Source organism: Salarias fasciatus, chromosome 9, assembly GCF_902148845.1.
Source record: "Salarias fasciatus chromosome 9, fSalaFa1.1, whole genome shotgun sequence".
Classification (NCBI taxonomy): Eukaryota; Metazoa; Chordata; class Actinopteri; order Blenniiformes; family Blenniidae; genus Salarias; species Salarias fasciatus.
In genome coordinates this window covers 25,613,736-25,639,127 of record NC_043753.1, presented here as the reverse complement: position 1 = coordinate 25,639,127, position 25,392 = coordinate 25,613,736, and the positions used below count along the sequence as shown (strand labels likewise).

At 51.6% G+C, this 25,392-nt stretch overlaps 3 protein-coding genes across 3 annotated transcripts in view; 2 read left to right on the top strand and 1 right to left on the bottom strand.

Annotated features, from left to right (window-relative positions):
* Positions 1-7,917, top strand: part of LOC115394528 (rho guanine nucleotide exchange factor 4-like) — a 62,959-nt gene extending 55,042 nt beyond the window's left edge. The window contains 6 exon segments of the mRNA XM_030099860.1: positions 1,768-1,896; positions 1,967-2,098; positions 2,228-2,250; positions 2,252-2,469; positions 7,188-7,265; positions 7,763-7,917. Coding sequence (XP_029955720.1) covers positions 1,768-1,896; positions 1,967-2,098; positions 2,228-2,250; positions 2,252-2,469; positions 7,188-7,265; positions 7,763-7,917 — 735 coding nt within the window.
* A 6,797-nt stretch (positions 7,918-14,714) lies between these two features.
* Positions 14,715-22,839, bottom strand: LOC115394275 (protein FAM92B-like). The gene is given in 10 exon segments (XM_030099560.1): positions 14,715-14,799; positions 14,801-14,847; positions 14,941-15,126; positions 16,269-16,382; positions 16,870-16,974; positions 17,051-17,056; positions 18,214-18,315; positions 21,315-21,383; positions 21,452-21,686; positions 22,829-22,839. Coding segments are annotated over 10 exon segments (960 nt in total).
* Positions 22,838-25,392, top strand: part of LOC115394274 (putative ferric-chelate reductase 1) — a 25,144-nt gene continuing 22,589 nt past the window's right edge. The window contains exon 1 of the mRNA XM_030099559.1: positions 22,838-22,859. Coding sequence (XP_029955419.1) covers positions 22,838-22,859 — 22 coding nt within the window. The remainder of the gene's footprint in view (positions 22,860-25,392) is intronic.

The window sequence follows — 25,392 nt, the reverse complement described above, 5'->3', positions numbered from 1 at the left end:
GGACTCAGTGGCAAAAAAACCTGATCGGGATATCCCTAAAAATAATACAATAACCTCAAATATTACAATTAAACGAAATAAAAGTCAGCATTAAATTGAGAAGTGAGTGACAGAAACATCTTTTGTTATTCCAATTGTCTAGCTACTTACCCGTTTAAGGTGGAAAGTCATGTTAGTTGTTGAGTGATACGAAAGGAGCTGCTGACACAACTTGCATTTGACTTTTTTTGGATCATCTTTGAGTTGATCTGAAGTTTTTTTTCCGACATTGTGAGCCTTTTAAAGTTAAGCCAAATCACCACCGAGATGCTGCTCTGTGATGGAGCTCTGCAAAATCGGGTTGTGCCACTCACCATGGTGGTTCAGTCACAAACACTAAATAGATAGAATATTGAACAAAAGTACAAGTTAAAGCGATACTTCAACATTTTGGCAAATTGGCCCATTTAGCGCAATTCCTTAGTCATTAGAACAGCAGACTGACTGTTTCTGTGAGGGCGAGCTGTTGTTTTCAGAGGTGTGTCGGGGAAGGTTTTCGGGACTGACACAATGGAAGTGGATGGTATTTTTGTTCCCCCTCGTCAAACTCATCAAATACACAATCCAACAACCCCAAAACACTCGGATGGATACGTTATAATCCACACATTCACTACGCTGTGGAACACCAACAAATAATATTGTAGCGTTACGACACTGAAGCAAATACTGGGAACTACTTTTTCTTTTGAAATCACTACGCCCAGACGCCATGTTTAGTAAGTAGTTCCGTCTTAGCAATCTTCGCATAAACAACTCAATCTGGTCATTTTGCATTAATATTTCACAGCGTAGTGAATGTGTGGATTATAACGTGTCCACCAAAGTGTTTTGGGTTGTTGGATTGTGTATTTGATGAGCTTGACAAGGGGAAGCAAAATACCATCCACTACCATTGTGTCTGTCCCGAAAACCTTCCCTGACTCACCTCTGGATAAAACAGCTCGCCCTCACAGAAACAGTCAGTCTGCTGTTCTAATGACTAAGGAATTGCGCTAAATGGGCCAATTTGCCAAAATGTTGAAGTATCGCTTTAAGTAAATTTTTCCACAGTATATTGATAGGCTAACATGTATTTCAAATAGGCTTTATCATGTTTATTTGAAAAAAACAAGCAATTCTATGTAAAATCAGTCATTCAGCCCCCTATTCAGCTATAACGGAATGGTCCTTGTTTAATAACCACATTTTGATGCTTCAACTGTATGATTGGTCTTCGAATCAGGCCCCTTCGAACGGATCATCCAATCATTGAATATCTGAAGACACCCCTAGCTTCTACACGTCTAATGCACATTTAATAACTCATTAACCCTTTCAGTCTGAGAGGAAAAGATATCTAATGCCTGCAGCTCCTAAAACAGCAGCTGGAGATGTGGAGTTGCATTCATTCATTTTCTACCGCTTCTCCCTTTCGGGGTGCCGATCCCAGCTGCTGTGGGCAAAGGCGGGGTCACCCTGGACAGGTCGCCAGTCTGCCGCAGGGCTGACATATATATACACAGACATACCCATTCACTCCACATTTGTACCTATAGGGACAATTTAGGGTGCATAGACATGCATGTTTTGGACCGTGGGCACACACGGGAACATGCAACTCCACACAGAAAGGCCTGAGCCGGTATTTGAACCCAGGACCTTCTTGCTGTGAGGCACAAGCACTAACCACTGCACTACCGTGTGGCCATGTAGAGTTGCACCTCATTCTGATTTCCTGTATTTTAGGGACTACAAGATGTGGAGGCGGCTCTGAACGCCATGAAGAACGTGGCTCGGCTGATCAACGAGAGGAAGCGCCGGCTGGAGAACATCGATAAGATCGCTCAGTGGCAGAGCTCCATCGAGGACTGGGAGGTGAGGCGTCTCCGGGTCAGGCCGTCCACCGCAGGGCCGGACAGCCTTCATGTGCGTGTCGTCTCCCCAGGGCGAAGACGTCCTCAGCAGGAGCTCCGAGCTCATCTTCTCTGGGGAGCTGACCAAGCTGTCCCAGCCGCAGGCCAAAAGCCAGCAGAGAATGTTCTTCCTCTTCGACCACCAGATGGTGTTCTGCAAAAAGGTGCCTGAACGTTCCGACCTTCCCCTGATCGACCCCTGCTCAGCTGGTTCTGAGAGCTAGGTTCCTTCTACACCTCAGTGGGTTCCTCAGTGGGTTTCCTCAGCTGACGGTCCTCCTCTCTGCCCGCAGGACCTTCTACGGCGTGATATGCTGCTACAAGGGCCGAGTGGACATGGACCACATGGAGGTGACGGACCTGGAGGACGGGAAGGAGAAGGACTTCAATATCAGTGTGAAGAACGCCCTGAAGCTGCGCTCGCTCTGCGGAGACGAAGTCCACCTCCTCTGCGCCAAGAAGCCCGAGCTGAAGCAGCGCTGGCTCCGAGCCTTCGCCGACGAGAGGAGACAGGTCCAGCACGACCAGGAGACAGGTCAGAGCGTCCTCTACACCTTCAGTGTCCGAGCCTCCTCAGCTGCTCCTCTGGAAGTTGAGGAGTAGCGGCTCTACTCCGAGCTCCTCCCTGGTGACTGAGCTCCTCCCCCTGTCTCTAAAGGAGTCCAGCCCCCCTACGGAAAGCTCACTTCAGCCGCTTGTATCCGGGATCTTGTCCTTTCGGTCATGACCCAAAGCTCATGACCATAGGTGAGGGTGGGGAAATTCTGTCCATAAAGATTAAGAACAGAATCGGTGACAAAGGGCAGCCCTGCAGGAATCCAACATGCACCGGAACAGGTCCATTACTGCCGGCAATCGGACCAGACTCCTACTCCGGTCCTACAGAGACCGGACGGCCCTTAACAAGGGGCCCCGGACTCCGTATTCCCAGAGCCCCCCTTACAACAAACCATGAGGGACGCGGTCAAATGCCTTCTCCAAATCCACAAAACACATGTGGACTGGTTGGTAGGTCTGGGCGATTATATATGATCGTGATTGGTGATCACGATTAATTTCCAGTCGATCACAGTGATCAGCTGTGAGCACATTTACTCGATCAGACATGATCAGACATGGCAGAAATGTGCGTGAGCACAGCCAATCACAGTCGACTTTTTCTTGCACAACTTCCGCCTGTAAGTTGTCTGAGAAGTAAACAGAGATGGAGCTGAGTGGAGCCGAGGGCAGCGAAGCAGAGGAAGTCAGCCATGCCTCGGCGTTATCCTCTGAAGATGAGGCTGCTGCTGACAGGACAGGCTGCTCCACGCCGCACCGCTGCTAGCTCACCGCTGCTAGCTCACCGATCCGCAAGGAATCTGGTCTTTTGAGCCCAGGAACTACTGGTGATACAGTTTAACTAACGATCAGTTAGTTAAACTAAACTAAGTTAGTTCAGTTCTTCTCTTTTACTGAAAATGACGGAACATATTATCACGTCTTGCCGCTAACAACATGCAGAGAGAGCCTGCAGCGCCTGCAGCGCCCTTCTTCCTCTGTGGTGTCTGTGTAAAATAAGGTTGAACATGCAAACAACACACCTAGTGGCATGAAGTGCAAATGCAGTCATGGCGTCGTCTGTGCGCCATGAGGATCTCTCTGGGGTTGTTCCAAATGTTTCAGAGACCAGAATATTGATCTTAACACGAACATTGACTGCACATAAACGTAGCCAGTGTCGTCTTTTCAGGCCACTGCACCATACGAGCAACTTTCTAAGAGGAGAAAAACGATTAATTTTGTCAATTTTTTTGTATTATTGTAGTTTTGTACTGTTACATTTGAAGTCTAATCTGTCTAATCTAGATTATTTAAATTTTGTACATTTGATGCAAGCATTAATGATGGCAGCAGCATATTTAGCATCATAAATTGAAAATAATGTTTACATTCTAAAGCACCTTCATTATCCAGAGCGGTTTCTTTAGTTTTTTAATCTTTTATACCAACAAAAATCCTCAGGGCTGTAAACTGTCACACTTTAACAATCGTTCAGTTCTTCCTTTTTTACTGAAAAAAACGGCGCATCGCAAGATTTTATTATCTTGGTGCTAGATTTTTTTTTCCATTTACTGCACTGTTCAGTGAGATTGTTCTTATATCTTTCTATGTTTATATTATTTAATTTGCATTGCTGTTTGCTTGGTTTGTTAATAAAATGTTAAACTATTCTATAGTTCTAGTTTTTAGTGCAGATGCTTTAAAACTGGTTTAAAAACATTATAACATCGTGATTATAATCGAGATTGAATGATATGAAACAAAAAATTGTGATCATTTTTTTTTGCCATATCGCCCAGCCCTACTGGTCGGGCAAACTCCCACGAACCCTCGAGCCCCTATGGAGGGTCTAGAGCTGGTCCAGTGTTCTGCGACCAGGACGAAAACCGCATTGTTCCTCCTGAATCCGAGGTTTGACTATTGGTCGAATCCTCCTCTCAAGGACCCTGGAATAGACTTTCCTGGGGAGGCTGAGGAGTGTGATCCCCCTATAGTTGGAGCACACCCTCCGGTCCCCCTTTTTAAAAAGGGGACCACCACCCCGGTCTGCCAATCCAGAGGCACTGTCCCCGACCACCACAATGTTACAGAGACGTGTCAACCAAGACAGTCCCTGCACATCCAGAAACTTAAGGTACTCAGGGCGAATCTCGTCCACCCCCGGTGCCTTGAGACCGAGGAGCTTACCAACCACCGGTGACTTCGGCTTGGGTGATGGACGAGTCCACCTCTGAGACCTCAGTCCACCTCTGAGACTTCAGACCTCAGTCCACCTCTGAGACCTCAGTCCACCTCTGAGACCTCAGTCTCTGCTTCCTCTATGGATGACGTGGCAACGGGATTGAGGAGGTCCTTGAGGTGTTCCTTCCACCGTCCAACAATATCCCCAGTTGAGGTCAGCAGCTCCCTCCACTGTAAACAGTGTTGGCGGAGACCTGCTTTCCCCTCCTGAGGCGCCGGACGGTTTGCCAGAATTTCTTCGAGGCCGACCGATAGTCCTCCTCCATGGCCTCCCCGAACTCCTCCCAGACCCCAGTTTTTGCCTCCACAACCACTCGGGCTGCAGTTCGCTTGGCCTGCCGGTTCCTCTCAGCTGCTTCTAGAGTCCCATGAGCCACCAGGGCTCGATAGGACTCCTTCTTCAGCTTGACGGCAGCCCTTACTTCCGGTCCACCACCGGGTTCGGGGGTTGCCGCCACGACAGGCACCGGAGACCTTACGACCACAGCTCCGGGCAGCTGCTTAGACAATGGAGGTGGAGAACATGGTCCACTGGGACTCCATGTCCCCAGCCTTCCTTGGGACATGAGAGAAGCTCTCCCGGAGGTGGGAGTTGAAAACCCTGCTGACAGAGGGTTCCACCAGACGTCTGGCCTTTGAATCAGGCCCCTTCGAACGGATCATCCAATCATCGAATATCTGAAGACACCCCTAGCTTCTACACGTCTAATGCACATTTAATAACTCATTAACCCTTTCAGTCTGAGAGGAAAAGATATCTAATGCCTGCAGCTCCTAAAACAGCAGCTGGAGATGTGGAGTTGCATTCATTCATTTTCTACCGCTTCTTCCTTTTCGGGATCGCGGGTGGCTGCAGCCAATCCCAGCTGCTGTGGGCGAATGCGGGGTATGCCCTAGACAGGTCGCCAGTCAGACGTTCCCAGCAGACCCTCACAACACGTTTGGGTCTGGCAAGTCTGTCCGGTTTCCTCCTCCGCCAGCGAATCCAACTCACCACCAGGGGATCGGTCCACAGCTCTGCTCCTCTCTTCACCTGAGTGTCCAAAACGAGGTCAGAGGTCAGATGACACGACAACAAAGTCGATCATCCACCTCTGACCTAGGGTGTCCTGGTGCCAAGTGCACTTATGGACCCCCCTGTGCTCCAACATGGTGTTTGTTATGGACAAACTGTGACTAGCACAGAAGTCCAATAACAGAACACCACTGGGTTCAGATGAGGGAGGCGTGCGATCCAATCACCCCCCTCCAGGTCTCACTGTCGCTGCCCACGTGGGCGCTGAAGTCCCCCAGTAGAACCATGGAGTCCCCAGTTGGAGCACTGTCCAGCACCCCTCCCAGGGACTCCAGGAAGGCCGGGTACTCTGCACTGCTGTCCGGCCCGTAAGCCGAGACCACAGTGAGGAACCTGTCCCCGACCCGGAGGACCAGAGATGTGACCCTCTGGTTCACTGGGGAGAACTCCAACACATGGCGCTGAGCTGGGGGGCTATAAGCAAACACACACCAGCCTGCCACCTCTCACCACGGGCAATGCCGGAGCAGTGGAGAGTCCAGCCCTTCTCCAGAGGTTGGGTTCCAGAGCCCCGGCTGTGTGGAGGTGAGTCGGCTATATCTAGCCCAGGGGTGGGCATTTCTGGTCCCGGAGGGCCGCAGCCCTGCATGTTTTCCATGTCTCCCTGCTTCAACACTACTGATTGCACTGAGTCTTGAGTAGATTCAGGTGTGCAGGGAGACATGGAAAACATGCAGGGCTGTGGCCCTCTAGGACCAGGAATGCCCACCCCTGATCTGGCTCGTACCTCTCGACCTCTCTCACAAGGTCAGGCTCCTTCCCCCGAACGAGGTGACATTCCATGTCCCTAGAGCCAGTCTCTGTGTCTGAGGACCAGGTCGCCGGGCACCCTGCCATCGGCTGCCACCCAGTCCACACTGCACCCGACCCCTACGGTTCCTTGGCGGGTGGTGGGTCCACCGGAGGGTTGGCCCACGTCGTCCCTTCAGGCTGAGCCCGGCTGGGCCCCGTGGGCAAAGGCCCGGACACCAGGCGCTCGCTTACGAGCCCCAACCCCAGGCCTGGCTCCAGGGTGGGGCCCCGGCTGTGCCATGCCGGGCGACGTCATGGACCTCAATTGTAACTTCATCATAGGAGCTGCCCTTAGTCTGGCCCATCACCCAGGACTTGTTTGCCATGCCAATCATAACATCAAAATCTGATTGGCTGATGATACAACCTGACTCCACCCAATAGCAGCGACCAGGCTGGATCCCCAGCAGGGACGGAGCTGCGATGTGTTTAGGGACATAGGGCATTTCAGCTCCACTAAATATAAACATTAATTTTCTGTACAAGTAATCACTCCAGGCACATTCCAGAGAACCTTTCATTTACATTTATTTATGATTATTTTTGACAGCAAACCCTCAGTAACATCTGAGTTTGAAATCCTCCTCTCTCTTGTTTCATTCTAGGCTTTTCTCTCACGGAGGTCCAGAAGAAACAGGCCATGCTCAACGCCTGCAAGAGACACCCTGCTGGGAAACCCAAAGGTACACACACACACTCACACACACCACACACACACACACACACACACCCACACACACACACACACACACACACACCACACACACACACCACACAGACTGCAACTTGTCAGCCTGTTGTGTTGACGGCATTGTGTGTACTCGTTTTTCTATCCTTGTGGGGACATTTGGTCCCCACAAGGATAGGAAAACCTGCACGTGCCTTGTGGACCTTTTCCCGGTCCTAATGAGGGGAAACAGTGTTTTCTTGACCTCGTTTTGTTACTGAAAAAAGTAAAAGTGCAACAACATTTCTTTAGGGTTAGGCTGTGTTGTGGTCTGGGTTTGGGTCAGTCAGGGTCAGGGTCAGGGTCAGGTCAGGGTTAGGAGTTAGACATGAATGGAGTCAATGGAAGGTCCCCACAAGGATAGAAATACGAACCTGTGTGTGGTGTGTGTGTGTGTGTGTGTGTGTGTGTGTGTGTGTGTGTGTGTGTGTGTGTGTGTGTGTGTGTCCTCCACGGTGACCAGACCGTACTACGACTTCCTGCTGCGGCAGAAGCACCCCTCCCTCCCCCCGCGCTGCCCCCAGCAGCAGGTCTTCATGCTGGCCGAGCCCAAGAGGAAGACCACCTTCTGGCACAACATCGGCAGACTGACGCCCTTCAAGAAGTAGAGAGCGCCCCCTGCTGCCCCCGCCCCGCCTCCTCCCTCCCAGTAACACCGTCCTGATGACACACTGATGTATAGATGAAGATGAAGATGGAGAGGAGGGAGATTCTTTCCTGAAAGCACTTTATTGGTTGGCTAACAATCAGCCTGGAGAACGTCTCAGTGGAACCCGGAGCGAGAAACCTGCTCTGACTGCTACTGACCCCACCCTGCTGCAGACCGCCTCCTCCACCCTGCTGCAGACCGCCTCCTCCACCCTGCTGCAGACCGCCTCCTCCACCCTGCTGCAGACCCCCCCACCCTGCTGCAGACCGCCTCCTCCACCCTGCTGCAGACCGCCTCCTCCACCCTGCTGCAGACCGCCTCCTCCACCCTGCTGCAGACCCCCCACCCTGCTGCAGACCGCCTCCTCCACCCTGCTGCAGACCGCCTCCTCCACCCTGATGCGGACCGCCTCCACCCTGCTGTCCTGCTGCCGGAAGACCGCCTCCAACCTGCTGCAGACTGTCTCCTCCACCCTGCTGCCTCCCTGCAGACTTTCTCCACCCTGCTGCAGAATGTTCCCTCCACCCTGCTGCAGACTGCCTCCTCCACCCTACTGCAGACCGCCTCCTCCACCCTGCTCCACCCTGCTGCAGACTGCCTCCTCCACCCTGCTCCACCCTGCTGCAGACTGCCTCCTCCACCCTGCTCCACCCTACTGCAGACTGCCTGCTCCACCCTACTGCAGACTGCCTCCTCCACCCTGCTCCACCCTGCTGCAGACGCCTCCTCCACCCTGCTGCAGACTGCCTCCTCCACCCTACTGCAGACTGCCTGCTCCACCCTACTGCATACCGCCTCCTCCACCCTGCTCCACCCTGCTGCAGACGCCTCCTCCACCCTGCTGCAGACTGCCTCCTCCCCCTCCTCCCCCTGCTGCAGACGCCTCCTCCACCCTGCTGCAGACCGCCTCCTCCACCCTGCTCCCCCTGCTGCAGACGCCTCCTCCACCCTGCTGCAGACCGCCTCCTCCACCCTCCTCCACCCTGCTGTCCAGCCGTTTTTTCCTCCGTTGTCTTGTTTGTTGATTTGACCGATGCCAAGCGTCCTGGTGCCAGATGAGTTGAGTTGTTTTTCTGTTTTTTTTGTTGGGTTTGGGAACAAAGGGAACGCTGGGGGAGGGCGGAGCCTTCCTCTGCTTTTCTCTGTCAAAATTCATGACTTCAGGATCATTTCAACTCGGTTTGTTTCTACTTTTCTATGTTTTTTCATCTCCATCCTTCGGGATGTTTTTTCATATAGTTTTGTGCAAACTCCACAGCCCAAAGAAATCCAGTCCGTCGTAGACGAGAAGCAGTACCCCCCCTCCCCACCCCATCAATGAAACGGCTCCGTCGACACCTCTGTGTTTGATTTGGTTTTTTGAAGTGCCATTTGAAGTGTGTCATGGATGACTTACGATGACATGCATGGATGTGATGAAAAAATACTGTGAAGAATATTTTTCTATCTCTGAAGAACCCTGCTCTATTGAACCAGTCCAGGAAGTGAGTTTCAGGAGCGACCGGCTCTCTGTCTCTGTACCTCCGATCTCCAGCCTTCCTGCTCTGTGTCTGCTGTCCAGTATAATCTCATTTCCAGTAAAAGCTCTGTAAGTGCATTCAGTGAAATTAACCTTTCACCTTCCTGTTCAAATGTTTTGCTTCTGACAATATTAAACATTCCTAAGCTGACCTGCTGCCAGTGGATTGATTACTGACTGCCTCTCACTTCCTACTTCAGAACATCTTGTTCAGCACGTGTCGCTGCTAAAGAGGTTTTGTTCACCCTGTAATGTGCTGTGTGCTCCATCCATCCATCCATCCATCCATCCATCCATCCATCCCCATCCATCCATCCATCCATCCATCCATCATCAACCGCTTATCGGACCGGGTCACGGGGGCAGCAGTCTCAGCAGGGATACCCAGAATTCCTGTCCTCAGACTCCTCCAGCTCTTCCTGCAGGATCCCGAGCGTTCCCCGTCCAGCCCAGAGACACGGTCCATCCAGCAGGGGTGGGCATTCCTGGTCCTGGAGGCCGCAGCCCTGCATGTTGTCCATGTCTCCCTGCTTCACACGCTGAATCCCATGAAGACTCATGGCCCAGTCCAGCAGAAAGCCTGATAGCGAAGCGAGCCTCATTGCAATCAGCTGAGAGAGCAGAGAGACACAGCTGTGTCCAAAATTTCCACACTAGTCCCTCTATAGGACACTACATAGTGAAGACGCCATTCTGTAGGGGCTGTCTGAATGTCCAGATAGCGAAAAAGGAAGGGCACTAGAAAGTTTCCACAACGCATCTTGTAAAGTATAGTGAGCATCGATGGTCCCTGGACGGCCCAATATTACCCATGGTGCAATGCGAATCTCCAGCAAAATGGCAGAAGAGCAAAATGGCAGGGAATAATGCAGGTCTGCGGCGCTCCAGGACCAGGAATGGCCCCCCCTTGGTCTACAGAGTGTCCCGGGTCTTCCTGAACAGTCCTGAACATGTTCTGAAACATGTTCTGGTTCAGACACTTGTGGAACTTGGTAACACTTTACTTGAAGCACCCCGGTATAACACATTATAGTAGTTATAAACACTCATAAATGATCACAATGCTTATAACTCACTATACAGCATAGGGTTAGGGTTAGGGTTAGGGTTAGGTCCTGGCATTGTGATCATCTATGAATGTTTATAACTATAGCTACATGTGTTATAATGGCATCATAATGCTTTAGGAATGTACTTATAATGTGTTATACAGGGGGGCTTCAAGTAAAGTGTTACCGAACTTTGTCTTGGGCGATCGGGCACCCTAAGACGTGTGATCAGGTGTGAGCTCTCGATCACAGACTGACTGAACTGTTGTGCTGCAATGCAGCATGGGAGTCAGGGTGTTAGGGGGTTTGAATGTCATTACGTAGTTTATGTTGGTGTTGCAGTATGAGTAGTCGTAGTGCTGTGGTTTTTGTTAGTTACCTAGTTAAGTGCCAGTGGGTTTGACGTCCCCTGCCACAGTTCCTGTTCTGAAATAAAGGCATTTTCCATTTGCAGTTTGCAGAAAAGATAGATTATTTATTATTGAGAATGACAAAAATAACACAGACCACAAATTATCTTCTGATGAATATCAAAAGGGAGGAGAAAGATAGTTGGTACAACACCATAAACCTAGTCGCAACTTACCAGCAACTTAACCAGCAGAGACATTTAGAGCAGCAGAGCAACGTGTCGCTCAGTAGTTTAACTGCTGTTTAACAGCACAGAGCCACGGAACCCTGAGCCGTGTGAACACAGCTCTGCTAAGTATCCGGACACCAGAACATCACCAGGACCAACAGACTGATCTCCAGTATCAGTCATCTGAGAGACGAACAGCAGGAGCAGCCAGAGGTCACAGCCTCCATGGAAAAGAAGGCTGGAGGCAACAATCCAGGCAAATGGAAATAACTGAATTTGAAAAGTCCTTTATTTGGCCCACAGAGGGAAACGGAGGTGTTCCAGCAGCACAAACAGAGAGAAGAAACAAATAGAATTGTTAAAAATTGACAACGCCAAACCACAGAAAGGAAAGTAAATATAATTGAAATAAGACAGACACTTACAATAGAAGAATGTGAGAAACACAAAATATACATAGACTGGAGTCTCACAGAGCCGAGTGGATGCTGGATGATCGCACATGATAGATTAGGTGCAGATTGTCTTGACATTTAGGAGAGTGTGAGGTGTGTGTCTGTCTGGTTTAGGAGAGTGTGAGGTGTGTGTTCTGGTCTGGTTTAGTAGAGTGTGAGGTGTGTGTCTGGTCTAGTCCAGGAGAGTGTGAGGTGTGTGTCTGGTCTGGTTTAGGAGAGTGTGAGGTGTGTGGTCTGGTCTGGTTTAGTAGAGTGTGAGGTGTGTGTCTGGTCTAGTTCCAGGAGAGTGTGAGGTGTTGTGTCTGGTCTGGTTTAGGAGAGTGTGAGGTGTGTGTCTGGACTGGTTTAGGATAGTGTGAGGTGTGTGCTGGTCTGGTTTAGGACAGTGTGAGGTGTGTGTCTGTCTAATCCAGGAGAGTGTGAGGTGTGTGTCTGGACTGGTTGTAGAGTCTGATGGCAGCAGGGAGGAAGGACCTGCTGAGGAGGTAACTCTCCTTCACACACCTGGGGGGGACGCAGCCTGTCCCTCACAGCTCTCCAGGGCCCTCGGGGTCCTGCATGGGGTGGGGGACCCTGTCCAGAGGGGATGTTAGCTTAGCTAGCATCCTCCTTTCTCCCAGTACCCCCACTGGGTCCAGGGTTCTCCCCAGGACAGAGCTGGATTCTGGATCAGCCAGTCCAGCAGCTGAGATGCTGCTCCAGCAGACCCACTCCATAGAAAATGGCTGAGGCCACCACAGAGTCAGAGAAGGTCTTCAGGAGTGGCCCTGCACCCCAAAGGACCATATAGAGTCTGCTCTGGCCCTTCCTGGTCTGACCAATCCAGTTTATTGCTTTGTTGAACACCCAGTAACTAGTCCACTGTCTCAGTGTCCCTGTCCGGGGTGTCCCCCGGTGTTGGGGGTTTGTGACGGCGCCTGAGGAAATCCACCACCAACTCTTTGGTCTTTCCGAGTTGATTTGGAGGCAGTTCTGCTGACACCAGTCCACAAAGTCCTGGATCAGGTCTCTGTACTCCCGATCGTCATCATTTGAGATGAGACCAACGATCGAGAGTCATCAGAGAACTTCTGCAGGGGACGGCTGGCCGAGTTGGACATGAGGGTCCGCAGTGAAGGAGTCAGCCTCCGGACAGAACTGAACAGAGAAGCTTCAGAGGAACAGCCCAAGAAACAAATCCAGCATTCTACAGCCGAGGAGCTGGAGACCGCTGAGCAGAGTCACAGCCCGAGCACCAGCCGAGAGAGAGATTCAAGAGAAGCAGCAGCCAGGACAACAAACACCATTCTCCACCACCCAGTGAAGTGTACTCTCAGTGGCAGTGGGACCACAGCAGACCCACCCGGGACAGAGACTGAGCAGTCAGCCACCTCCTCTACATGGACGACATCAGACTGACAGGAACCCCTGGAAACAGTCCAGACCATCACAGCAGGGGGCCAGATGCTGGCGGGACAGGCAGACCTGGAACCATAACCAGGCTGAGGCAGAGTTTACAGAACATCTGTGGAGAGGACGGACTGGAGAACCACAGTCTAGATGGAGAACCCCCCGGAAGGGGTGGAGAACAACCAAGACCAGATCCTGAGGGACTACAAGATCCAGACTGACTGACTGGTGATGGACGGTCAGCCTGACATGGTGGTGGAGGAGAACCAGGAGAACCAGGAGCAGAGAGCAGTAGTGAGGGTGTATCAACCCCAGAGACAGAACATCAGGAAGGAGGAACAGGAACCTCTGGAGAACCACCAAGGACTGAAGAGCAGCTGGAGGAATGAGGGCTGTGGAGGCAGCAGTGGTCCAGGAGTGATGGGGGAGGGGCAGGAACCCCCCAGCTGGAGGCATGGCTCCAGGAAAGACCAGGACCACATCTGAGATCTCTGTCCAGAAGACCATGCTAGAACAGCTGAGATCCTGCAGAACCCCAGCTCCCAGGACTCTGGTAGATCCTGCAGAACCCTCCAGCTCCCAGGCCTCTGGCAGATCCTGCAGAACCCTCCACCTCCCAGGACTCTGGTAGATCCTGCAGAACCCTCCAGCTCCCAGACTCTGGTAGATCCTGCAGAACCCTCCAGCTCCCAGTCCTCTGGTAGATCCTGCAGAACCCTCCACTCCCAGGACTCTGGTAGATCCTGCAGAACCCTCCACCTCCCAGGACTCTGGTAGATCCTGCAGAACCCTCCAGCTCCCAGGACTCTGGTAGATCCTGCAGAACCCTCCAGCTCCCAGGACTCTGGTAGATCCTGCAGAACCCTCCAGCTCCCAGGACTCTGAGTAGATCCTGCAGAACCCTCCAGCTCCCAGGACTCTGGATATATAGATTCCCAGTACTGCTTCAAACATCTACAAGTCCAGGACATGTGAAGAAGGGATCCTATTTCAGTCTTTCACCGAGGACAGCGTTCAGAGTATAACTACATATCTTCTGGAGACGATGAGGAGTCAGGTAAACCCCGGGGATAAGATGAAAGTGGAATAGTTCGTGTCGGCCGTCACTGGAGGAATGATTGAGAACTACTACAAATCTCCTGCTCAGGTCCTCAAAGGCGGAATCAGTGTCCGTTTCCCACTTATTTGTGCCAGACTCACTAGTTTCTAATAAGCATTATACTTCTATCTCACCATCCTGTAATGGGATACATTTCCCACGCTAATAAATCCAAGATAAGTCCCCTAATACAATCTCTAACTTGTACATATTAAATAAAATGTGCAGACAGGAGTCCAACAAAAGCCTCAGTTGCTCAAAGGCTCTTCAATTATTGTGCTCATAAAAAATGTCCAAAGGTGTTCCCCCTGTCTTACCAGTCTAGTAATACCGTCTCTCAAAGGCTGCTCTGGATCTGCAATGGGTGCTCGAGATCTTTCATGCAGATCCACATGGATCTGGATTGAGCTGCTAAATAATATCACTGAGAATCTGGTAGATCCAGTCTGTTCAGTGGGTCGACCGAGTTTTCAGCTTCACTCTGGGGAGTTTTACTGTTCCACTGAAATCTAGATATCAACGGTCCAGGACTCCAGCTTAAAGGAGATCCCGCCCAGGAAAGACCACAACACAGAACAGAGAGGAGAGAGAGGAGAGAGAGACCGAGAGAGAGGACAGAGAGAGAGAGAGAGAGAGAGATGGCTGTCTGACACACAGTACATCACTTAGTGTTTCCATCTACGCATTTGAGCGAACTGAGCAGCATACAACTGTCTGCTGGGGTGCTGGTCCTCCTCGGTCTCCTCTTCCCTCCTCTTCCTCCTCCTCCTCCTCCTCCTCCTCCTCCTCCTCCTCCTCCTCCTCCTGCTCCTTCCTGCCTCCGTAAGGTGCCGCGAGCCTGTAAATGTGAGACAGTCAGTTTCTGCTTTGGTCCAGATGTGATGGAGAGACGAGACTAACCCTGCGGGCCGAGTCCTGCTGCCTGGGTCCGGTGGTCCAGGTTGGCCTGGAGCCTGGGACGGGGGTCTTCAGAGAGGCCAGAGGGGGGCTGGAGCCGAGGGGGGACGAGGGGCCGCTCAGAAGGCTGTCCATGGGGCCCATCAGAGAGTCAGACATTCTGATCCGTCCACTGAACAGCTGAGACAGGAGGACAGACTTACTGCAACCTCTTTGAAGAAAAAGTGGTCCAGAGAGTCACACTTTCAGGTTTTTTTTTTCAGACAGTAATATGTGTTTAATCCTCTGAACCAAAATGCACCAACCACCTTGTATTTAGAGATGGAAAGAACCACTGGTGTCAGCAAGACAAGAGTCCATTCTGGACATGGGAGAGAAGCAATGCATCCCTACAGGTCCCACATGGGAGAAGAACTGTCTGCATCAGCTCTGCAGACACAGGTGACTCTACACCTCCTCTTTAGTGGCTCTACATCTCCTCTATAGTGGCTCTACATCTCCTCTATAGTGACTCTACAGCTGCTCTATAGTGACTCTACAGCTGCTCTATAGTGACTCTACAGCTCCTCTATAGTGACTCTACACCTCCTCTATAGTGACTCTACAGCTCCTCTATAGTGACTCTACAGCTCCTCTATAGTGACTCTACACCTCCTCTATAGTGGCTCTACATCTCCTCTATAGTGACTCTACAGCTGCTCTATAGTGACTCTACAGCTCCTCTATAGTGACTCTACACCTCCTCTATAGTGGCTCTACATCTCCTCTATAGTGACTCTACAGCTGCTCTATAGTGACTCTACAGCTGCTCTATAGTGACTCTACAGCTCCTCTATAGTGACTCTACAGCTCCTCTATAGTGACTCTACAGCTCCTCTATAGTGACTCTACAGCTCCTCTATAGTGACTCTACACCTCCTCTATAGTGGCTCTACATCTCCTCTATAGTGACTCTACAGCTGCTCTATAGTGACTCTACAGCTCCTCTATAGTGACTCTACACCTCCTCTATAGTGGCTCTACATCTCCTCTATAGTGACTCTACAGCTGCTCTATAGTGACTCTACAGCTGCTCTATAGTGACTCTACAGCTCCTCTATAGTGACTCTACAGCTCCTCTATAGTGACTCTACAGCTCCTCTATAGTGACTCTACAGCTCCTCTATAGTGACTCTACAGCTCCTCTATAGTGACTCTACAGCTCCTCTATAGTGACTCTACAGCTGCTCTATAGTGACTCTACAGCTTCACAGTTCAGGGTCCTCTGGGTCTGGGTCCTGGTTGGTTGGTGGTGGTCTAGGTGGTGTGTCCCTGAAGGTTACCTCCACATCCCTCTGGGTGTCCAGAGCTTCCAGGTTGTGATAGGTGTGTGTGTAGACCTCCAGGGCTTTGGCATGGAACAGCATCTCCACTGTGATGAAGTCCGAGAAAATCCTCTGTGGAAAAACAGCTGTCAAACCAACTGCTGCCAAGTGTGTGTGTGTGTGTGTGTGTGTGTGTGTGTGTGTGTGTGTGCGTGCATGTGTGTGTGTGCTTGCGTGCGTGTGTGTGTGTGTGTGTGTGTGTGTGTGTGTGTACTTGTACAGCTTTATGTTGTGAGGACCTTTTGTGAGGACATTGGGTTTTTAACCTTACAAGTGAGGACAAATTTCGGAAAGTGAGGACATTTCTGCCGGCCCTCACTATTTGACAGACCTTTTTTGGCCTTTTTGAGGATTCAGACTTAATTTTTGATTTAGGGTTACAATTAGGTTTAGGTTAGGTTTAGGGTCTGGGTCAGGGTTAGGCATTAATTTTTGATGGTTAGCGTGAGGGTCTAGGAAATGCATTATGTCAATGAGTGTCCTCACAACGGTATAAGTACAAATGTCTGTGCGTGTGCGTGTGTGTGTGTGTGTGTTTGTGTGTGTGTGTGTGTGAGACCTTCAGGTCCTCCGCCTTCTGTCTCTGGAAGTCAGTGATGGTGTCCTCCAGCTGCCTGGAGCTGCGCTGGGCGCTGTTGGAGGCTTTCTGAGCGTTTACTTCTGCCTGTCAACACACGATCCGGAACGAGCTGCAGGAGCAGGAACCTTCCACAGAACCCCCAGAGCTGCCACGGACCTACCTGAGACTGAAGGCGCTGGTCAAAGAAAGGCTGCAATCTGTCAGGTGCATGGAACACATTCACCCTCAGTCCCTCTCACAGCCTCACTCTGCGCTCACACGTTCATCAGAGAGAAAACACACCACAGCCTCTGAGCTGATCCGGGCCCGGACCGCCTCCTCCACAGCTAACTTCAGGATCAACCTGGCCCTCTATCCTGTGACTCTGATTCTCTTCTAACGAGGTGAATCACCACGGTCACTTCCTCTGAATAGCTGAGGAGCAGGCTATGATCTGGATCACAGATCAGCTGAGGAGCAGGCTATGATCTGGATCACAGATCAGCTGTGGAGCAGGCTATGATCTGGATCACAGATCAGCTGAGGCGCAGGCTATGATCTGGATCACAGATCAGCTGTGGAGCAGACTATGATCTGGATCACAGCTGTGGAGCAGGCTATGATCTGGATCACAGATCAGCTGAGGCGCAGGCTATCATCTGGATCACAGATAGCTGTGGAGCAGGCTATGATCTGGATCACAGATCAGCTGTGGAGCAGGCTATCATCTGGATCACAGATAGCTGTGAAGCAGGCTATGATCTGGATCACAGATCAGCTGTGGAGCAGGCTATCATCTGGATCACAGATAGCTGTGGAGCAGGCTATGATCTGGATCAGGGCCGGCTCTAGGCATAGGCGAAGTAGACGGCCGCCTAGGGCGCCACGTCCCGGGGGGGGCGCCACGGTCGTACAGGGGGCGCCACGATGCTCCGTGCTCCATGTGCCCCGGTCTGTGCTGCCCCGCACTGATCGGTATCGTTCGGCATCGCTCCTCAGCACCCCCCCCCCCCCCCCCCCCCGCTCAACGACTGTCGGAACCGCTCGAAAAACACGCTCCCAAGGGGCGCTCGTCTCGGGCTCGCCTAGGGCGCCTCCGAAGCCCGGGCCGGCCCTGATCTGGATCACAGATCAGCTGTGGAGCAGGCTATGATCTGGATCACAGATCAGCTGTGGAGCAGGTTTTTCTTCTTAAAACTTAAAACTACTGTCACGAAATGTAACAAATTACATGTAACATCTTCTCAGTTCACATTTGAAACTGTATGTCTTTGGAAGTAATGGTGTGTGTGTGTGCATGTCTGTGCATGTGTGTGTGTGTGTGTGTGTGTGTGTAAAGGATACAATGCTCTGTCGATCTGCAGGGTTCCTCAGACGAACTTTCTCCAGCTTCTGCAGCTCCTTCATCTCTCTGCTCAGGTCAGAACTGAACCTCTTCAGGTCGCTCTGGAAATGAACACAACGCAGGATGAACACATGAACACAGGATGAACACATGAAGAACACAGGATGAACGCATGAAGAACACAGGATGAACACATGAAGATCAAGTGAAGAGCACAGGATGAAAACATGAAAGAACACATGATGAACGCATAAAGAACACAGGATTGTTCAGTTCTGGATCAGGTCTGAAGTTGGACCTCCTGACCCGAGCTCTGGGTTCTGCTTCAGGTCCTGAACCCGTCTGACGTAGGGTTGCAAAATTCCGGGAATTTTCAAAGTAGGAAACTTTCCATGGGAATTAACGGGAATCAACAGGAATAAATAAGAAATTTACAAAGTTGAAGGCTGGCCTTTAACAGGGAACTGAAATATAGCTGGGGGTAATATACTCATATTGTAGCATAGTCTTGGCTAAAACAACCAAGTCCACTCCTCCATCACTGCACACAGCACGCTGCTGACTGCAGGGCTACTGAGGCCACGCCCCCTACATGCACTGTGCATTCCTCCATCACTGCACAGCTGATTTCTTGAAGCCTGGAGGAAACACTTTTGAGCTCAAAGCACAAGACTGTTGAAGCCACACATTTGAGCCTGCAGACGATATAAAGTCACGTAAGTTTTGATAACATCGTGGGGTAAATATATTTATCAATCAATCAATCAATCAATGTATTTTTGTACAGCCCAGTATCACAACAACAGCTGCCTCAGAGGCTTCAAGATGTTACATTGGTTGGTAAAAATAAAAACAGTGAATAAGCATAATGTTAATATGTCAAATTCACAGTAACGAGACAAAACGAAGCAACCACCGCCTTAGACCCTCACATCTGGCAAGAAAAAACTCCAGAAACCCAGTGGGAGAAGAAGAACTCTTGGGGAGAACCACAGTATGGAGGGATCCCTCTCCCAGGGACGGACAGCTTTGGCAACAGCTAGCATGAGACAATAAGAAGTAAAGCCTAGGACAATGTTGAGGACAGTCCATTGGACGGTCCAGCACAGGAACTACGGATCCCAGCAGTAGAACTGAAGCCAGTCCACGGGCAGGACCGACAGGAGTGTCCTCCCGGTCTGGACGGAGCTTGTTCGTAGGCTCTCGTGATTTACCCAAACCCTGTTAACTTGCAAATATTAAAGGTGCATTAAGGAGTTTAAAACATTAAACGTACTTTTTTTCCACCATAAGTATGTTACAAATATTCAGTGGTGTGTACAATGTGCCCTGACATACTCATTGTAAGCACCACTAACAGCACTAAACTGTCACTTGAAAGCCACAGTGCCGGTCCGACTCCAGTATTTCTTGGGGAGAATTTGAGAGGATGTGATGTAATGCGCCTCCCACTGGCCTGACTCGCTTAGCTTTCGTTTTGTCCACCATTCCTCCGCCAGAGGCCTAGCAGCAACAACTGAGCAGTACTGAGGATGGATCTTCCAGAAAGTAAGAACAGACCGGCTTCTGGCTCTGCAGCTCCACACAGACCCACCAGGCAGGAGAACCTTACAGGTTACTGCAGCGCTGCTAACAGAGCCAGGAAGGACTTCCCCTCTTCAAGCCACAGGCACCAGTGTTTCAGTAAAGCTGCAGTTACGCCCAAGGCCTGCAGGGGGTAGCTACCTCAGATTTGATGCTGTTTTCTTCTTCTTGATGCTGTTTTTGTACTATTTTGCATGGATTATTATTCTGCTTATGATAAAAAATATTTAGATTTATGTTTGGATATGATGCAGTTTGTTTAAATTACCCCAATTTCCAGTTAATTCCCATAAATTCCCAATAATTCCTATAAATTCCCATAATTCCAATGAAAAGTTTCTAATTTGGAATATTTCCAAAATTCCCCAGCTTAAAGGGACTTAAGGCAAGATTTGTGAAAAACTACACCTGCATTTCCAGTTTATTCAATGCTAATGGGTCGTGAAGCATTAAAAACCTAAATAACAGGCCAATCCGCGTACCTGTCTGTTGCCTTATACGGGCTGTGTGACAAAAAATTTGTTGCAGTTCGGGGTCCGAATTTCCCGCGCATTTGTGGGGATGTGACGTAAATTGATGCTGTTGCCGAACAGGAAGAACATGGTTGCCATGGACACGGACTCAAACAGTGCATCCCTGGTTCACACAGGACGCGCCGCGCACCGAGCTTCGGATCGGCGCCCCTGTTAACCTATCTGACGGCTCATACAGGAGGCGTGGGGCGGCTCGCTGCTCCGCTCCTCTATTTTCTCCGCGAGCCCCGGGCGCCATTTGTCAAGCTGGATCAGGCAGATCACATCAGACAGGAAGTCGGGAACGGAAAATATGAGAGAATCTGGTCAATTTTCAAATTAAAATGAAGTAAAATAACATAAATTATGCTGCTTTTCGGTTTTCCTTTTCAGATAAACACACACAGGGAGAGGGGGCGAGAGAGGGAGAGGGAGAGGGAGGGGGGTAGAGATTCAGGTGATGGTGGGCACTGTCCAGGCGCAGCTCACCAACAAGATGACAGAAAACACCGTGCTGCTTCCTTCTTTCATTGATTGGGTGAACCCACAATCTGCTTCTTTGATGTCGGAGCCTGTGCAGCAACAAGTAGAGAGCAGGACTCTCCTCTCCACGGGCGTCCATGTCTCCGGCGCAGAGCGCAGCAGAAAAGGCTTCCTGTATGAACAGCCGAGCGCCTCGGCGTCCTGTGTGAACCAGGCGTCAGTATGCTTCCCTGTCGCATGGACGCAGTTCCTACGCCGTGTACGCAGCTGAGGCTTGACGCGCACCAGAAGTGTGTGTGCGCGCTCCCGTGAAGCCTTGGCTGGTGGCTGCAGTTCCCCACAGCGCCTGTCGCGGCAGCACTGAGTTAAATTTTGTAAAGTTGCCTTAAGTCCCTTTAAATTCCCATGGAAAGTTTCTGGAAATTTACCTGAAATTTTCCGCCCCTTTGCAACCCTAGGTCTGAGGCTGGACCTCCTGACCCCGGGCTCTGGGTCCTGGACCGGGTGTCCTCTCCACCTACCCTCTTGCTCCTCACGATGTCTCCGTAGGCCTTCAGCGGAGCCACCACTCTGCTCTCCAGCCGCTCCACCTGCAACAGCACACAGTGTACTGCACAGCCCAGAGCAGGGAGAACATGAAGTCCGCCCCGCGCCAGACCTGAGCCTGCCTGTAGTCCTGCACCGCGGCCAGGTCCTGGGCCAGGCTCCTGAGGGCCAGCTGCAGCTCGGGGCCCTCGCAGCCGGACAGGTGGAGCAGCTGGACCACCAGCAGGTCGGCCTTGTCCCTCAGCCGGGCCGTCTTCCTGGTGTAGGACGCCAGCAGGACGCAGAGCCGGCCCAGATGCTGCTCCGCCTGCTGCACCGCCTGCTGCAGCGTCCTCACCTGGACGTCTCTGAGGACAGACGGTCCTGTCCTCACTGCTCCTCACTGCTCCCCTCTCCTCCTCCTCCTCTCTCCTCCTCCTCCTCCTCCTCCTCCTCCTCTCTCCTCCTCTCTCCTCCCCTCCTCCTCCTCCTCCTCCTCCTCTCCTCCTCCTCCTCTCTCCTCCTCCTCTCCTCCTCCTCCTCCTCCTCCTCCTCCTCCTCCTCCCCCTCTCCTCCTCCTCCTCCTCCTTCTCCTCCTCCTCTCCTCCTCCTCCTCCTCCTCCTCCTCCTCTCCTCCTCCCCCTCCTCCTCTCCTCCTCCTCCTCCTCCTCCTCTCTCCTCCTCCTCCCCCCTCCTCCTCCTCCTCCTCCTCCTTCTCCTCCTCCTCTCCTCCTCCCCCTCCTCCTCTCCTCCTCCTCCTCCTCTCTCCTCCTCCTCCCCCTCTCCTCCTCCTCCTCCTCCTTCTCCTCCTCCTCTCCTCCTCCTCCTCCTCTCCTCCTCCTCCTCCTCCTCCTCCTCCTCTCCTCCTCCTCCTTCTCCTCCTCCTCTCCTCCTCCTCCTCCTCTCTCCTCCTCCTCTCCTCCCTCCTCTCCTCCTCCTCCTCCTCTCTCCTCCTCCTCTCCTCCTCTCTCCTCCTCCTCCTCCTCCTCCTCCTCCTCTCCTCCTCCTCCTCCTCCTCTCCTCCTCCGCCTCCTCTCCTCCTCCTCCTCCTCTCTCCTCCTCCTCTCTCCTCTCTCCTCTCTCCTCTCTCCTCCTCCTCCTCCTCCTCCTCCTCCTCCTCCTCTCTCCTCCTCCTCCCCCTCTCCTCCTCCTCTCTCCTCCTCCTCCTCCTCTCCTCCTCCTCCTCCTCCTCCTTCTCCTCCCTCCTTCTCCTCCTCCTCTCCTCCTCCTCCTCCTCTCTCCTCCTCCTCCTCCTCTCCTCCTCCTCCTCCTCTCTCCTCCTCCTCCTCCTCCTCTCTCCTCCTCCTCCTCTCCTCCTCCTCCTCCTCTCCTCCTCTCCTCCTCCTCCTCTCTCCTCCTCCTCCTCCTCCTCCTCCCCCTCTCCTCCTCCTCTCCTCCTCCTCCTCCTCCTCGTACTCACCTGGACAGGAGGCCTGTTCAGGGGCGGATCGCGTCCTCTCTTCTTCTCTGTTTGTCTCGGCTGCTGCTCACCTGTACCTGGAAACAGAACAGTGTTACCATGGCAACGAGGACAACACAAGGTGGGAGTGGCTGTCATGGGAGTGTAGGAGCAACTTTTGGCCACACGAGCGCAGCAAAGAGTCGTTATGGCCACAAACAGACTTGCCGTGTGTGTGTGTGTGTGTGTGTGTGTGTGTGTGTTTGTGTGTGTGTGTGTGTGTGTGTGTGTGTGTGTCACAGAAGCCCCGCCCTCTGACATACTATCGTGATGTGTTCAGGGTCAGTGCAGAGTCACACAGACAGAAACACACACACTCACACTCACACACACACAGCAGCAGCCTGGAGGTAAGACACACTCGCTGTCTCTCCCTCCTTCTCTCTCTCTCTCTCTCTCTCTCTCACACACACACACTCGCACACATTTCTTTGATCTCTGATTCCCTGTGAGGTAGAGGTCACTTCACATCAGTCCAGGATGATCCAGATCAGCTGTTTGGAAACCGCAGGCAGAGAGAGCTTTGGAAATGTATTTTAGATCACTGAGTAAAGTACAGCGTCACAGTGACTACAGTTACTGCCTCTGTCAATACACATCAGATAAGCAGAGTGCCTGTTGGGAACATGGACGCTGAAATGACAGCCTGCTGTGTGAGGACAGGCTGTCTTAGGTCAGGGGTGGACACTGTTTCTGAGATATTGATTTAGAAATGCCTCGGTTTGAATTGATGGTATGAAAGTGTTCCTGGTTCCCTCCATCACTCCGTACACACCGCAGTGTGTCTGTGGCTTCCTGGAGTAACACAGCTGGTCCAGAGACCAGAGACGTTTCCCTGCAGGTCAGAGAGACTCCTGTCCCCATCGCCTCGCCGCCACATTTCACTTACTGCTGTCAGCTGGCAGGACACACAGGGGGGGCTGTCTCTGGGTCTGTGGAGGGCAGATTAGCTGTGTGTGTGTGTGTGTGTGTGTGTGTGTGTGTGTGTGTGTGTGTGTGTGTGTGTGTGTGTAAAGGATACAATGGTCTGTCGCTCTGCAGGGTTCCTCAGATGAACTTTCTCCAGCTCCTTCATCTCAGGTCAGAGCTGAACCTCTTCAGATCGCTCTGGAAATAAACAAAACGCAGGATGAACACATGAACACAGGATGAACGCATGAACATATATTTATGTGTAATTATTTTTTATAGAATGAGTTCCACAGCCATAGTAAACAGCTGCTCTGCACATGCTCAGTAGATGGATAATATTGTAAGAACCATGTTTTCCATCATGACTCCCAGTCCACATTCTCCTGGTCCTGGTCCTGGTTTCAGTCCACATTCTCCTGGTCCTGGTCCTGGTCCTGGTTTCAGTCCACATTCTCCTGGTCCTGGTCCTGGTCCTGGTTTCAGTCCACATTCTCCTGGTCCTGGTCCTGGTCCTGGTTTCAGTCCACATTCTCCTGGTCCTGGTCCTGGTCCTGGTCCTGGTTTCAGTCCACATTCTCCTGGTCCTGGTCCTGGTCCTGGTTTCAGTCCACATTCTCCTGGTCCTGGTCCTGGTCCTGCATTCAGTCCACATTCTATTCAACTGTAAGCGGCAGATAGAAACCAAACTAATGTGACATGGTGAAGACATTGTGCTCTCCATCCAGACAGTGTGAGGCTCAGTGTGGACAGGGAAGTGTGGACTTTGGAGTGTGGAGTTTGGAGTGTGGAGTGTGGTGTTTGGAGTGTGGAGTTTGGAGTGTGGAGTGTGGTGTTTGGAGTGTGGAGTGTGGAGTTTGGAGAGTGGAGTGTGGTGTTTGGAGTGTGGAGTTTGGAGTGTGGAGTGTGGTGTTTGGAGTGTGGAGTTTGGAGTGTGGAGTGTGGTGTTTGGAGTGTGGAGTGCAGAGTGTGGTGTTTGGAGTGTGGAGTGTGGAGTGTGGTGTTTGGAATGTGGAGTGTGGAGTTTGGAGTGTGGAGTGTGGAGTTTTGAGTGTGGAGTGTGGAGTTTGGAGAGTGGAGTGTGGAATTTGGAGTGTGGAGTTTGAAGTGTGTGTGGAATGTGTGGAGTGTGGAGTTTTGAGTGTGGAGTTTTGAGTGTGGAGTGTGGTGTTTGGAGTGTGGAGTGTGGAGTTTGGAGAGTGGAGTTTGGAGTGTGGAGTGTGGTGTTTGGAGTGAGGAGTTTGGAGTGTGTGTGTGGAGTGTGAAGTGCGGAGTTTGGCGTTGGGAGTGTGGAGGGTGGAGTTTGGAGAGTGGAGTGTGTAGTTTGGAGAGGGGTGTTTGGAGTGTGGAGTTTGGAGAGTGGAGTGTGGAGTTTGGAGTGTGGAGTGTGGTGTTTGGAGTGTGGAGTTTGGAGTGTGGAGTGTGGTGTTTGGAGTGTGGAGTTTGGAGTGTGGAGTGTGGTGTTTGGAGTGTGGAGTGCAGAGTGTGGTGTTTGGAGTGTGGAGTGTGGAGTGTGGTGTTTGGAATGTGGAGTGTGGAGTTTGGAGTGTGGAGTGTGGAGTTTTGAGTGTGGAGTGTGGAGTTTGGAGAGTGGAGTGTGGAATTTGGAGTGTGGAGTTTGGAGTGTGTGTGTGGAGTGTGGAGTGTGGAGTTTTGAGTGTGGAGTTTTGAGTGTGGAGTGTGGTGTTTGGAGTGTGGAGTGTGGA